Source organism: Leucopleurus acutus (assembly GCF_964270905.1).
Source record: "Leucopleurus acutus genome assembly, chromosome: 9".
NCBI classification, from domain to species: Eukaryota; Metazoa; Chordata; class Mammalia; order Artiodactyla; family Delphinidae; genus Leucopleurus; species Leucopleurus acutus.
In genome coordinates, this window is record NC_139144.1 from 23,241,936 (window position 1) to 23,258,183 (window position 16,248).

The following is a 16,248-nucleotide window of genomic DNA, read 5'->3' on the forward strand; positions in this document are numbered from 1 at the left end:
TTGGTTCGACCACTGTGCACAGTATTTACCTTCCACAGGGTTGTAATAATCTAGTGTACATGTTTGTCTTTAATGCCAGACTATGGGATCCTTGACAGTAAACACTGCACCTCATTGACCTTTATACTCCCAGCTTCTATCCCAGAGCCTGAACAATATAATACATGCTAAATAAATATTTATCGAATGATGAATTAAGAATGAAGGAATTTTACCTAGACCTGAGATTTAAGACTTTCTAAGGTATAAAGAAAGACTGTAAAATGTTGGAACCATCACTTGCTTCACCTTCTAATTTGGAGTATTTATAAGCTTCACAATGCCAAGGCATCTTATTATCTGTCCTTTTAATTATAGCCATCCTAGTAGGTATGTAGTATTTAGTATCTCACTGTGGTTTTGATTTGTATTTACTTAATGGCTAATGATATTTAATTAATTAAATTTTGAGGCCATACATTTTAATGAATAACCATAGTGATGAAATGTGGCACTCCATTTTAATACTAATATTTTAAAATAATTTTGAACAAAATGGTAAAGATATTATAGTCTGTTAAATGTCATACTTAACAAGTATACTTCATTACAGCTCATCTTTAAAAAATTCTAACATGGCTACATAGACATAAAAAAAAAGTGAAAACTTCAGAGAAACTATTCAGAGATAGTTTCATAAGACAAATTCCACATCGAATAATAAAACATATTTAGCTATTATCAAGTACAGGGCAAAGAGAAAAACTTTGCATCTCTTACTTGATATTTTTGTTCAAACAATTTAGTTTCTGTTGGGGTAGTATCTAAACTCCAATTGTTCTAACATGAATAATACAGCATCCACATCTGGAACCCAGACCACGTGTGATGGCTTCACAGGGTTTGCCCATTCTTTGTTTTGAAATAAGGAGACAGAAAACATAATGTGCTCCTAGCAAAAGAATCCACATTTGCAATAAAATTAAAAGTATAAATGGAGTGATTTTATTTTTGTGTGGTATACAGGACTGTTAAATGAGATTAGAAATTGCAATTTAAACAGTGACTTCAATGAAGCAGAACTTCAAGCACTTTTCTCCTTGATCTGGCTTTTGTTTTTGAAAAATGAAAGGGCCTAATATGGACATCAGTGAAAAAAGCGGGATACAATATTTGCAGGACCCATTTTCAATTACAATCCAAATGTGGTTTTTACGATCAATAAAATGTAAACCAGTCCTGCAAATAAAATGTAAAAAGGACAAATCATATACCATTTCTGGCATTTTCCCTGCCAGCCAGCTCTGGGACCATAGAATGAGGAAAATGGTCTAGGAAGCATATCTAACAGAAATAGAAAAGTAATATGATCCTGAATGCAAAACAGGAGGATGGCATCTATAATGCACATTAGTCAGTTCCTTATCTGAATGTTGTGCCAGTTTAGGGCAGGAGGGTACGGAGAAATGGGCCAGCAAAACCACACATAAAAAAATGAAGGGCTAAAAGTACAATCTATATTTTTTTAAATAAAAAGAAGCAAAGCTTTTAGCCTGAAAAAAGAAGTGAGCTATTGATGAATGATTATCTGTCTATACGCCTTTATATAAAGATATTTCTTCTCCCTCCAAGCAGTTAAACATAATAAAATGAGCTAAAGATTTTCAGATGTTTAGGCTAGGCATAAAAAAGAATTTATTGATAAATAGATTCATTAGCCACATGAAGTGTCTTCAAAACAAAGCTGTAAGCTTAGGGGTCTTTAAGGTTTCTTTATATTGATTCGTATAACATTTACCTGGAAACAGAAGGCAAGATAAGAAGTTTCCTGCCTCTGGGATTTCTAACACTTTTTGTAAAACATTAGAGACAACCTGAAAATTTTATTTAACAATGCTGTCTAACCAAAGTGATTTTATGATTTGTTAAGTGTAAAGAAATAGAAGACAGAAGCTAAATTTTTTTTTAGTTTGCATAATTGTTATCTCATTGGAAATATACCTTCCGTACTAAATTATAATCATCAAATAATCTTTATATTAAACATTTTTTGGGTTTGATGACACTTTCCAGGCGTAAAAAATTAAAGGAACTTTATCTGAGTGTGATAAAATCACTGATATTGGAATTCAGGTAAGATAATTACAGTTCTTCGTTAAAGAAATAAGATTGAAAATTAAGCACAAATCAAATAATCTTTGTAGGTCACAACAGAAAAAAGAAGTGGATTGGAACTGTAACAATACATATGTGATCCTGGTTGAGCCAAGATTAACATCTGCCAATAGTCAGGTCTCCACAGCCCAAGGTGACTGAGAGGTTTGCTTTCCCATTTTTCTTGTCTACTCTCTCCCTTCCAGATGTCAGACTTACAGGATAGCTAGGGATAGGCTGACATTTTACTTGTAGAATGATGAACTGCAATGTGGTAAAAGTCTCATATAATGGAAGTGTTCTGTAGATAATCTGTGTTATATCATCTAACCATAAAAACTGGGGGACTCTGAAAACCTATACCAGGTACTTAACAATTAGGGACTTAAGTTACTCAAACATAGCTGGTAGCATAGTTTACCAGGATAGAAAGCATGAAATAAGTAACTGGATAGGATAAATGATTATGTGCTCAAATGGTACTTTAAGAACTCATGAGAAGTACATTTCCTAGACCTGGTGTTGAGTGATATACAGGAAGTCATAAAGTAGCTATTGTGAGTAAGCCACATGTAATGTTTATCACAACATTAAACAACTCAATTTGCTGTTAAAAGAAGAAAAATTGCAATCATATGTCACACATGTATTGAACTAGGGCAAAATCTGGTTACTTATTAGTAAAATAATGGAAGATAACATTCTTAAAGGGAACTAATAATCTAGGAATGCGGAAACTGTTAAATGCATCAGAAACTCCATTTAAAGTATCCTGAGAGTTCAAAACCCCAAGCATTTATGAAAATCTGGGGCTAAACTCAGAAAAAAATTTTTTTAAACAGAAACCCTTATTGAGATAAAAGGATTTATCTCACATATGGAAAGATACTGCAAATGATGGCTGAAAAGTCTACCAGAGCATGGCAGACTTGAAGTTAAGCTCTCTTCCATGAATTTGAAATGGACTTTGCAAGTCCTAACATTACTAATAGGAGAGTGTTAAAATATTATATGAACTGGTGGGCTATAGAGAGGGACAGGCCAAACGGTGCTCTAGACTTTAGCACAGAATTCTAGTGTTCTGAAGCTCAAGGAATCTTAGAACCATTTAAACCACTCTGTAATTTTACAAGTGAGGAAACTAAGGCCCAGAGGGCTTAAATGATTAGTCCAAAGTCCTATGCCATCTCAGCAAACTAATCTGACTCATCTAGTTTTACAGAAATGAAGAGAAGAAGTGGAGAACTGCTGTTCTAAATGGTTGATTGGCAACATGACAGTGGGAAAAATTGTTTTCAAATGATTTTTGCTGTATTTCACTGCATCTGGACAATGTAATGGTACTTAAGAGGAAAATGTAACACCATTAGGGAGTCTCCTTTTAGAGGTATTAGTGTCAAGCAATGTCAATTTCCCCCAGTTTCAGACCCTGGTTCCAAAGGTTCTAGCAGGTTCCTAAGAAATCTACCTAGTAGTACATTCAATTGTATAAAGAGTTAAAAAGAACAAACACTATCTTTCAAAACAAAGATCCCAGAGAGGGCTAACAACTTGCATATAGGACAAGATTGTAACTCTACAATAACAAAAGGGGTTATAATGCATGTAACCCACTAGAAGAAAAAGCCAAGAGGTTCCTGTAAGGCTAAACCATGGTTTACCTACTGCAGTTCATTTAAGGATTAAACATGCATTTACATAAAACTTTATCCATGAATATGATCTAGTCGGGCTTTCAAAAGGTCTTTGACAAAGTGATAGAATAAAGTTTATTAAAATAAAACGGTTAAGTGTTAACATTTCTAATACTGGGTTATATTTCTTATATGATGATCAGTCACATTTGATCAACAACTACAAATCATTCAGAAGTATTGAAACCTACCATGGTGATGACATACATGGCCTCTTAATATCCATCACTTATTAATTTTAAAATGCTTCTTTGGATGAGACAGAGGGCTGACCAAAGTCTGAGGCTACATATCAGAAAGCCACTGCTTTCTGCCATTTATCTTTGAGTCTACAGGTTCCAGGCCTTTTTATTTTCATTCTTTGGAGCCTGAAAAATCATACTAGTTTTAGGTGCTCTGAGATCTTAGATGAAAGCGTTTACCCATATGCTAACTATATGATCATACAGCTGAGTTTGGCCTAGCTCTAAAAAATGGAACCTTTTAAAAATTGGTATGTATTGATTTTCAGTGACCTAAAAGAAAATAAAACAGGGGGAATACAAGCACATGGAAATACAGAATTATTTAATTATTAGTTGCATAAGATCAGCTGTTCTATTCAAGTTCATGAAAAAAATTTTTTCTCTTTCTCATCATCCCTCTTTTTCTCCTCCCTGCTTTTGGAGTGTGTGTGTGTGTGTGTGCACTCGAGTGTTGTGGCATTTAACCTCCTTTTACCTCTTCCAAGGATCCAAGGTTCACACTTCTGGGCATGTGGTAATCCTTCTCCTCCTTCCCTCCTCCAGCCCAATTATTAAGTTCCAAAAGAGATGAAACAAAGAAGGGGGAGGAGAAAGTGACACATGAGCCAATTTCACAATTCCTTATCTGGATTTACAAGAGAGGGGGAAGAGAATAAACTAAGGTGGTTAAACTGAGATGTTTAGGTTATCCTAAATTTATCAGGAAATTTTTTCTTATTACTTTAGAAGGTAACTATAGGAGATTTTCTTTTTAGCTTAAAACATTGAAAACTACGTAATGATTTAATGAGAAAAAGGAGGAGATGAGCATTTTTACCCTGATTTGGTTTTGCACAAATCATGAACATTACAGGAATAAAAAATTACCTCATTTTTGTTTTACTGGAAACCACAGCACATGCAGTTTGAGTGTCTGGAGCCTCAGATGTATTGACTTTTTAGAATCTGGTTTTAATTACTTTCCCCAACTTTAGTTTTGTTCTGAGAACTTTAGACATTCAACGATCATGTTAAACTAAAATTATTTGGTGCTCTTGAAAGACACATTTATTTTGGAAGCAATGCTTGATACAGTCATAATTGAGCATTTCTTAAGAAAACTTTTCCTTGAGCATTTTGCAAATTTAAATAACAGACTGTCAAGTTTGGCAAAAAATTGGTCTAACTGGGATGTTATAATACAAATAAATTGGAAGCTCTGTCTTATTAAGTTGTTTGGATAGAACCAAAGGAATAAATAAAATTATTTACTCCAGTTGCTTTTTACATTCCCTTAATCTAGTTTTTATTTCTCATTCCCTTTTTTGGGGAATGAAGTATGCTATAAATACATTAATGCAATATCCATACATATGAATGTGCATATTTTTCTTTATGCAGGTTATTTGAGAGTGAAAACCTTGGAGATTGACCAAAATTATTTATTATTTCAGTTTTCATATGTTGAGGCAGTTGATTAAGAAACAGCACTAAAGAGGAGAAAATCAGGTTTAGTTATGTCTCACCACAAGGACTTACACATGTATGTATGCACTGAAAACATGCCTCTGTGTGTTTACATGTAAGTATGTAAGTAAATGTATACCTATGTGTAGTGTATGTGTGCAAATTAAATATTTACAAGTTTTAGCATGTTAGATTACATATATTTACATGTAAATACATACCTAACTGTCTAGCACATGTGTGTGCTAAATTAAATATATGTACACATCTTAGTGGTTGTTAGACTACATGAATATGTCAATGTGTGTGGATGTTTATTATGCCCAAATTGTGTATAGAGATGTTATAAGATTATTTATTTCTGGGCTAACACCAAATAAATGATGGTCAATATTCAAGACAAATAAAATTAGTTTGTTAAAGAATTACCTTTTTCTTTATACTTTAACTTTAAAAATTAAATATCTATGTACATTTACATAGATATTTACATTTACAAGGCTCTTTTTCCTACGGTAAGGAAATTCAGAATATGCTCTTAGAAGCAATAACTTTTTTTTTTACAAACAAAAAAATTTTATTGAAGTACAGTTGAATTATAATGTTGTATGAATTTCTGTTTCACAGCAAAATGACAGTGATAAATTTATATATACATCCTTTTTCTTTTCTTTTTTTCTTTTAACATCCTTATTGGGGTATAACTGCTTTACAATGTTGTGTTAGTTTCTGCTGTATAACAAAGTGAATAAGCTATACATATACATATATTCCCATAATCCCTCCCTCTTGCATCTCCTTCCCACCCTCCCTATGCCACCACTCTAGGTGGTCACAAAGCACCGAGCTGATCTCCCTGTGCTATGTAGCTGCTTCCCAATAGCTACCTATTTTACACCGGGCAATGTTTATATGTCGGTGCTACTCTCTCACTTCGTCCCATCTTACACTTCCTCCTCCGCTTGTCCTCAAGTCCATCCTCTACGTCTGCGTCTTTATTCCTGTCCTGCCCCTAGGTTCTTCAGAACCATTTTTTTTTCTTTTTAGATTCCATATATATGTGTTAGCATATGGTATTTGTTTCTCTCTTTCAGACTTACTTCACTCTGTATGACAGAATCTATGTCCATCCACCTCACTACAAATAACTCAATTTCATTTCTTTTTATGGCTGAGTAATATCCCATTGTATATATGTGCCACATCTTCTTTACCCATTCTTCTGTCGATGGACACTTAGGTTACTTCAATGTCCTGGCTATTGTAAATAGAGCTGCAATAAACATTGTGGTACATGTCTCTTTTTGAATTATGGTTTTCTCAGAGTATATGCCCAGTAGTGGGATTGCTGGGTCATAAGTAGTTCTATTTTTAGTTTTTCAAGGAACCTCCATACTGTTCTCCATAGTGGCTGTATCAATTTACATTCCCACCAACAGTGCAAGAGGGTTCCCTTTCCCCACACCCTCTCCAGCATTTACTGTTTGTAGATTTTTTGATGATGGTCATTCTGACCGGTATGAGGTGATACCTCATTGTAGTTTTGATTTGCATTTCTCTAATGATTAGTGATGTTGAGCATCCTTTCATGTGTTTGTTGGCAATCTGTATATCTTCTTTGGAGAAAAGTCTATTTACATCTTCTGGCCATTTTTGGATTGGGTTGTTTTTTCTGATATTGAGCTGCATGAGCTGCTTGTATATTTTGGAGATGAATCCTTTGTCAGTTGCTTCATTTGCAAATATTTTCTGCCATACTGAGGGTTGTCTTTTCGTCTTGTTTATGGTTTCCTTTGCTGTGCAAAAGCTTTAAAGTTTCATTAGGTCCCATCTGTTTATTTTTGTTTTTATTTCCATCTCTCTAGGAGGTGGGTCAAAAAGGACCTCACTGTGATTTATGTCATAGAGTGTTCTGCCTATGTTTTCCTCTAAGAGTTTTATAGTGTCTGGCCTTACATTTAGGTCGTTAATCCATTTTGAGCTTATTTTTCTGTATGGTGTTAGGAAGTGTTCTAATTTCATACTTTTACATGTAGCTGTCCAGTTTTCCCAGCACCACTTATTGAAGAGGCTGTCTTTTCTCCATTGTATATTCTTGCCTCCTTTATCAAAGATAAGGTGAACATAGATGCGTGGGTTTATCTCTGGGGTTTCTATCCTGTTCCGTTGATCTATATTTCTGTTTTTGTGCCAGTAACATACTGTCTTGATTACTGTAGCTTTGTAGTATAGTCTGAAGTCAGGGAGCCTGATTCCTCCAGCTCCGTTTTTCTTTCTCAAGATCGATTTGGCTATTCAGGGTCTTTTGTATTTCCATACAAATTGTGGAATTTTTTTCTGTGAAAAATGCCATTGGTACTTTAATAGGGATTGCATTGAATCTGTAGATTACTTAGGGTAGTACAGTCATTTTCACAATGTTGATTCTTCCAATCCAAGAACATAGTATATCTCTCCATCTGTCTGTATCACCTTTAATTTCTTTCATCAGAATCTTATAGTTTTCTGCATACAGGTCTTTTGTCTCCTTAGGTAAGTTTATTCCTAGGTATTTTATTCTTTTTGTTGAAGTGGTAAATGGGAGTGTTTCCTTTATTTCTCTTTCAGATTTTTCATCATTAGTGTATAGGAATGCAAAAGATTTCTGTAAATTCATTTTGTATCCTGCTACTTTACCAAATTCATTAAATTTAGCTCTAGTAGTTTTCTGGTAGCATCTTTAGGATTCTCCATGTATAGTATCATGTCATCTGCAAACAGTGACAGTTTTACTTCTTCTTTTCCCATTTGTATTCCTTTCATTTTTTTGTCTTCGCTGATTGCTGTGGCCAAAACTTCCAAAACTATGTTGAATAACAGTGGTGAGAGTGTCTTGTTCCTGATCTTAGAGGAAATGGTTTCAGTTTTTCACCATTAAGAACGATGTTGGCTGTGGGTTTGTCATATATGGCCTTTATTATGTTGAGGTAAGTTCCCTCTATGCCTACTTTCTGGAGGGTTTTTTTTATCATAACGGTGTTGAATTTTATTGAAAGCTTTTTCCGCATCTATTGAGATGATCATATGGGTTTTATCCTTCAATTTGTTAATATGGTGTATCACATTGATTGATTTGCGTGTATTGAAGAATCCTTGCATCCCTGGGATAAACCCCACTTGATCATGGTATAAGATCCTTTTAATGTGCTGTTGGATTCTGTTTGCTAGTATTTTGTTGAGGATTTTTGCATCTACGTTCATCAGTGATATTAGCCTGTAGTTTTCTCTCTTTGTGACATCTTTGTCTGGTTTTGGTATCAGCGTGATGGTGGCCTCATAGAATGAGTTTGCGAGTGTTCCTCCCTCTCCTATGTTTTGGAAGAGTTTGAGAAGGACAGGTGTTAGCTCTTCTCTAAATGTTTGATAGAATTCACCTGTGAAGCCATCTGGCCCTGGGCTTTTGTTTGTTGGAAGATTTTTAATCACAGTTTCAATTTCAGTGCTTGTGATTGGTCTGTTTATATTTTCTATTTCTTCCTGGTTTAGTCTCAGAAGGTTGTACTTTTCTAAGAATTTGTCCATTTCTTCCATTTCTTCCATTTGTCCATTTTATTGGCCTATAGTTGTTTGTAGTAATCTCTCATGATTCTTTGTATTTCTGCAGTGTCACAGTTGTTACTTCTCCTTTTCATTTCTAATTCTATTGATTTGAGTCTTCTCCAAGACCCAAGAAAAATCTTGATGAGTCTGGCTAATGGTTTATAAATTTTGTTTATCTTCTCAAAGAACCAGCTTTTGGTTTATTGATCTTTGCTATTGTTTCCTTCATTTCTTTTTCATTTATTGTTGATCTAATCTTTATGATTTCTTTCCATCTGCTAACTCTGGGGTTTTTTGGTTCTTCCTTCTCTAATTGCTTTAGGTGTAAGGTTTGGTTGTTTACAAGAGATGTTTCTTGTTTTTTTTTTTTTTTCCGATATACGGGCCTCTCACTACTGTGGCCTCTCCCGTTGCGGAGCACAGGCTCCGGACGTGTAGGCTCAGCGGCCATGGCCCAGCCACTCCGCGGCATGTGGGATCTTCCCGGACTGGGGCACGAACCCGTGTCCCCTGCATCGGCAGGCGGACTCTCAACCACTACATCACCAGGGAAGCCCTGTTTCTTGTTTCTTGAGGTAGGATTGTATTGCTATAAACTTCCTTCTTAGAACTTCTTTTGCTGCAGTCCATAGGTTTTGGGTCGTCGTGTTTTCATTGTCATTGGTTTCTAGGTATTTTTTGATTTCCTCTTTGATTTCTTCAGTGATCTCTTGGTTATTTAGTAGTATATTGTTTAGCCTCCATATGTTTATATTTTTTACAGTTTTTTTTCCTGTAATTGATATCTAGTCTCATAATGTTGTGGTCAGAAAGGATATTTGAGATACTGTAGTTATGAATTCAGTTTATAACTTAGAATTGTGGAAGTTGTATTTCAGCCTTTGAAGCAGCACAAAATAGTCTTCATTATAGAAAATAGTTCTTGGTAGCACAAGATTTTTCTGTAATTATCAATAGGAAACCCCACCCCACCCCCAAACAGAAGTTGGTAGCAGGATTAATCAGAATGTAATGAGGCAAATAGTCAAGAGATGGTGTTATGAGTATGCACCATGAGGTGAGCTTTTTTGAGACTGGGAGCTGCCACCTGTCGAGGTGGTTTAAATCAGGATTTTGGCAGAAGCACATTACTATGACAGTCAGTAAATGTTAGTGAAACTCAGTCTCTTCTACATACCCAACTTAGGAATGCAGTCATTAAGCCCCCATACTGTGACTCAGCTCATAAGATACAGAGAAGAAGTTATTTAACTCACTAAGCGATTTGGAAGTTGTCTTCAAGATTGTTAACCCACAACAAAATTGGTTGATACATGGGATGGAAGTCAAAATCGGTAATTTTTAATTTTCTCTCCATTTTCACTATAAAAGCTTAAGAATCTCAGTCTAACATTGTCTGAGAAAAGAAAATCAACAGCTTTGATATATGTGTGATTCTGTAACACTGTAGCCAGAAGAGCATATAATAATCTTATCAGTAGGGGGGAAATGGAATTTCATGAATGATTATGTTGAAAAATGCCTGCAGACTTAAGTACTTAATACGACTTACATGTCTCTAAAGGAAAATATGAATTATAAAAGAGGAAAAGTTCTGACTTATTTCTCAGATCTGCACTGATTTATGCCAAGCATAATGCCTTGGACTCATCTTTGTGCCTCAGATTTTCCAAGAGTGAGAATGCTACCATGAATGTATCATAGACCTTGTAATAATTTTTATAAATTATTCTTAATTTAAAACCCCTGAGAAAGTTTAACTTCAAAGAATATCAGAGCTTTAAAAAAAGGCTTAAAAAAAAAAAAAAGGCTTAAAGCAGAAGTGATTCAAGCAGTCCAAGATATTGACAGATGCTACTGAAAAGGGTTTGCAGACACCAAGAGCCTTGAATCTCCCTTTGAAGCTTGTTTCATCTTTCAATAAACTATTCTTATTGTTTAAAATATTCCTTCTTGCTTTACATTTTCTCCGGTTCCTTGAACTCTAACCATTCTCTAAGCAGAAAACAATGTTATCCTACCCCTTGCAACATAAGAATTCCTGTATTATTAAAACAATTCTTTATATCCTTGAAGATACCCATAAAGGGTTGAGCAAGCAACTAGTATTTATTGAGAACTTACTGTATTCTAAATATGATGCTTGTGAAAGGGGTATAAAAAGCTAGCAGGGTTCCAGACAGTACCTCTGAGAGACTTATTGCATTCTAATTGAAAAACTTGTTGAATCTGAGCTGAGCTTCAAGACCACCAGTTCCAATCCTTTAAAGCTAGATTTCCCTCTGCACCACACTAGTTGTGCCCTCTATGCTTGATTATCTCCAATGACAGGGACCTCAATATTTCCTGAAAAACTGCTCCTTCCAATTTTTGACATCACTTAGTTGCTAGAGGAAACAAATCTCCATATAAATATAGCCACAAAACAGGAATGAGTCAAGTACTGTAAGTGCTGAATCAGTTGAAAAAGACAAGTTCTGTATGAGGTCAAAGGAAAGAGGAATCACTGTTGGCTGCTGTGGTCAGAAAAAGATGATTTAGGGTAAAATAACCAATATCTTTTAGTTTTCTCCAAAGTACAATACAAATGTGCATCTTTATTATTACTGTTATCATATGCAAATCCCCATAACAGTTAACATTTACTGAGTGCTTACTACATGCCAAGCATGTTATACTGTCTCTCAAGTAACACTGTATATACAATTTTATAGCTAGCTAGAGAATCTACTTTGTTCTAGGAACTATATCAGGTACATATATTATTTCATATAATCTGCACAACTAAACTTTGATATGGGTGTTATCATTTGCATTTTACCTGAAGAGACCTTGTGGCTCAGCGAGTTTCAGTAACCCATAGTGGCAGAGCAAGGCTTCTAAACCCACTATATCTGATGCCACTGTCCTAGTCTTATCTACTGTGCTAAACTGCCCCTCCAGGAAACTTTCCCTCTTCTATTAACTTATTAAAGAAAACAGGTGGCTGACTAGTTCTTTCCAGTCTTCCTTAGGGCTAAAATAAGGGGAAATTGGCATACTCAATGGGAGGGAAGCCCACTGGTAGTTTTACCTCTGGAGTCATCCTAATGGCCATTACTGATCCAACAGCCCAGGTCCTTCCCTCAGGTCTGAGAGGAAAATGTCTGATAGACATCCATTTTTACATATAAATAAGGAATGCCTTAATCCTCTAGGTTTACTAAAATCTAACACTTGTAACTAAAAATGGTAAACTATCATATACCGAGGTCTCTAATTTAGTACTCTAAGAATTTGAGCTGCTTCACAATGAGGCTAAACCTTTAGAGTGACTGAGCACACGTTGATAGTTGTAATTCTTGTAATTTGAGGGATGGACTTTTCTTACTAGTATTAAGGTTATCTTGAATTGGTCATGGTTTCCAATTTCCACTCATCTTGACTTAAGATATTTTTGTTTCTTTCTTTTTTTTTTTTTTTTTTTTGCGGTACGCGGACCTCTCACTGCTGTGGCCTCTCCCGTTGTGGAGCACAGGCTCCGGACGCGCAGGCTCAGTGGCCATGGCTCACAGGCCCAGCCGCTCCGCGGCATCTGGGATCTTCCCAGACCGGGGCACGAACCCATGTCCCCTGCATCGGCAGGCGGACTCTCAACCACTGCGCCACCAGGGAAGCCCAACTTAAGATATTTTTACAGTTACTGTTAGTTTACTTCTGCAGATCATTTTGTTCTTGTATAACTGCTGAACTATAAAATTTGACCATTATTTCCTCATGGATTCTTCTTATCACTCAGGTTTTTTGTTTGTTTTTTGTTTTTAGTGAAAAGTAGGAATGAAAATTAAGAACTCCTGAGATAAAGGGAAGAATTTCCATCATTTCCAGACCTTTTCTAGCCCTAAAAATTTCAGATGAACATTTTGGCATTTCAGAACAATGCTGGAGGGTAGATATTTTCCCTAATTTGAAGAAGAGGACACTGAGGTTCAGAAAGATTGAGTGACTTGCTAAGGTTTCAAAGCTAATAAGGTGGTAGAATGAAATTAAAACTCAGGTCGGCCTGGTTCCAAAGACTGTGCTTTTTCCATTATATTACACTGTCAACCCCAGAGTGTTTGCCTTCCAATTCTCATCTCCAGATTTCTTTTCCTCCACTCATTGGACTGAATATAACTCTAATAATTACTAACCATATGGGTAAAATTCCATTTGCGCTAACCTCAGGAAAACCAAATTCTGTTAGCAGGAATTTGATTATTACTGAACTGTTAACTGGTGTGTGAGTATCTTTTGTTATAAAGAAATTCTGTACATAATGGCTTTTGTTTGCAACAAAATGTAACACATCTATGTTTCAGAAACTGAAATGCACATTAGGTAAATTGCTATGGGTAAGATGGCTATAGATGTACACAACATTTGAATAAAGACTAAGAAAAAGAAAAAAAACCTTTAACTTTGGAATTTCTTGCAGGCATTCTGCAAAGGCTCACTGATCTTGGAACATGGATGTCTCTTACTGCCCCCAGCTGTCAGATGAGATTATTAAAGCACTGGCCATTTATTGTATTAATCTCACATCTCTCAGCATTGCTGGCTGTCCAAAGGTATGTGCAGGAGTCAGCTCAGACATATCAGATTGAAGTATTGCCAAAGAACCCAGGCAGGGTAGCAATTAGCAGTTGGACTCACCAGAGAACTTGTTTTCTTTGCCATGTCTGTGGTATTCATTAGAGTTTTCTTCTTTCCCCAAATTGGAAATAGCTTTATGATTTCATTTGTGTCAAAGTAGAATCTGCAAGAAGTTAAAGACAACTCTTATACAAATATAAAAATGTGTCAAATATTTATTTAATTCAATGAGAGAACCAGCAAAATGGTAAAGTCAGTTCATAGAGCATTTGATCAAACTGGGTATTTATAGGAACTGAAGAAAGAATGTTGGAATATAATTGTTAGGTTAAATCCAAAATTGGTTAATATCCTACAAGGTAATAAATCCATAACCTTGGAGTTATAGTTTCTACCAGACAGAAATAATTTGCATCTCTCCTGGGCAAAAATATAACAGAGTTTGGGCCCTAATCAGTACTAAACAGTATGTCAAACAAAAGCATAATTCCTTATAGAATTTCTCAGTTGGACCTGTTAAAACAATGTTCCGGTAAGACAGTGAAAGGATATGCAATCATCTTTTGTCTTATTTTCAAGTGTTGGATAATTTTTCTTGACATCTTTCTTTGAAAGGAATATATACTCATTGCAAAATCTTTGGACTACATATAAAAGTGTGAAGGACAAAGTAAAAATTCAAAGTCATACCACCAACCAGGACATAACCACTGTTGCATTTTATACTTATTCTTCTAGAATTCTTTTCTATGTACAGAGATTATAAATAGTTACAGGTTCGTGCTTTGTCTTGTTTTTTAAAGAACAGAATCATACTTTCTATAATACATTGTAACCTACTTTCTTTTCTCTTAATATACTATGTATATATCCCCGTGTCAAGAAATAGAGATCTCTGGCTGTGGATTAATATGGCAGATTGAATATACACACATAATTTTGTTCCCTCTTGAAACCCTACCAAAACTGCAGAAGAAGGGTGAGGGGCCACTTTGATAGGGAAAACAGTAGAGGAGACAAGAGCAACGAAATTTTGGAAAATTGAAAGTAGATGGACGAATTTAGCATACCAGAGATAGCTTTGAATCCTAAGACAACATAGAGAAAGCTGGGAAAAAAGTGGATTTACACCATAATCTTCAAACTTGGCAATACTGTGTACCTCTGGAACTAGCTTAAGAGGGTGGCTAGAGTAAGGAAGACTGGGTTAAAAGTTCTTGAGAAGTAGACAGATCTCTAGATCTCCTCCTCTACTCCATACCTCTGGGCAACTGCCCCTCCCCACTCTCACCAGATTTGAGATGTATTTCCTACAGCCATATTTCTCAGCCTTGGCGTTACTGATATTTTGGACAAGATCATTCTTTGTAGTGGGGGATTGTTCTGTGTACTGTAGGATGTTTAACAGCATCCTTGCCCTCTATCCACTATATGTCAGTAGCACCTAGCCCCCCACACCTCCAGTCATAACAATAAAAAATGTCTCCAGATATTGCTAAATGTCCTCTGGGAGGGGGGGACTGAAATCTCTCTACTATCTGCTCTCCAGATAATAAAACAGAAGGTTGCTGAGCTGGGAGACTCATGTATAATTGAGAGCTTGGGTACAAAAATGAAAATGGGAATTAAGTGACTAAATGCTGAACGCAGAGACATTCAGCACTTTTCCAACAGAGCATTCAGAATATGGGTGCCAGAGCTCTGCCTCCAGGCAGCAGATTGGAAGCCTCTTTTCTGGGGACTCTGACTAGCCCAACATGAAAGATTGAAAAATACTGACATATGTGGATTTTCCAACAAATAAGCCATCTAAACCACTGAAGTTTAATGTAGAGAAGGCCCATATCATACACTCAGACCTTCCAATCAGCTTTTAGCTCTCCACTATTAATCATGAGCAGACATCAAGGACATAAGAGACTAGACTTAAAAGAAAAGCCTCTAAAGTGGAAGACAAAGACCAAACCAAATTAACAGGAAAAACTTAGAGGAAGTAAAATACTCAGAGGGAAGAAAACTAAAAAAACTTTAAAAAAATCCTCAGAAATTGCAAGGTTATTAACAACCTTGTCCTCTTCTATTGTGCACACTGATGGGCTTCTGTTTACCAAAACATCACCTGACATTTCAAGATGCCTTCATTCTAGCTAGTCTAAAAATTCAGCTTCTCAGTTGTTTAGTCTGGGTGGTGAGTAGATTAAGAAAGTGATGCTAGGAACTCCTGATTCCTCCATCATTAACTGTGCCACAATAAGGAAAAGGAGGCAGTGGTGGTAAAGACATGGTGAATCATGACATTAATCTGAAAAATTCACAGTAAAATTCTCTTTGTTCAATAGTGTACTTGTTTAGAACTAGGGAAACCAGATGCCTTTCCGGTCAACATCATCTGGTTCTAGAAGTGAGCTGGGTCAAGGAACTCAGGACACTAGCAGCACTGACCATGAACCCTCTGCAGCTTGAGCAGTCATGGCTCGCAGGGTCCTTGCTTCCACTGCACACGGACACATGGGTAACACATGGCTCACTGGGAACTG

At 36.0% G+C, this 16,248-nt stretch overlaps 1 protein-coding gene across 1 annotated transcript in view; it reads left to right on the forward strand.

Annotated features, from left to right (window-relative positions):
- Positions 1 to 16,248, forward strand: part of FBXL13 (F-box and leucine rich repeat protein 13) — a gene marked incomplete at both ends in the record, with an annotated part of 183,419 nt that overhangs the window by 158,323 nt on the left and 8,848 nt on the right. Inside the window, 4 exon segments of the mRNA XM_082846252.1 lie at positions 2,033 to 2,069; positions 2,072 to 2,112; positions 13,554 to 13,585; positions 13,587 to 13,686. Coding sequence (XP_082702378.1) covers positions 2,033 to 2,069; positions 2,072 to 2,112; positions 13,554 to 13,585; positions 13,587 to 13,686 — 210 coding nt within the window.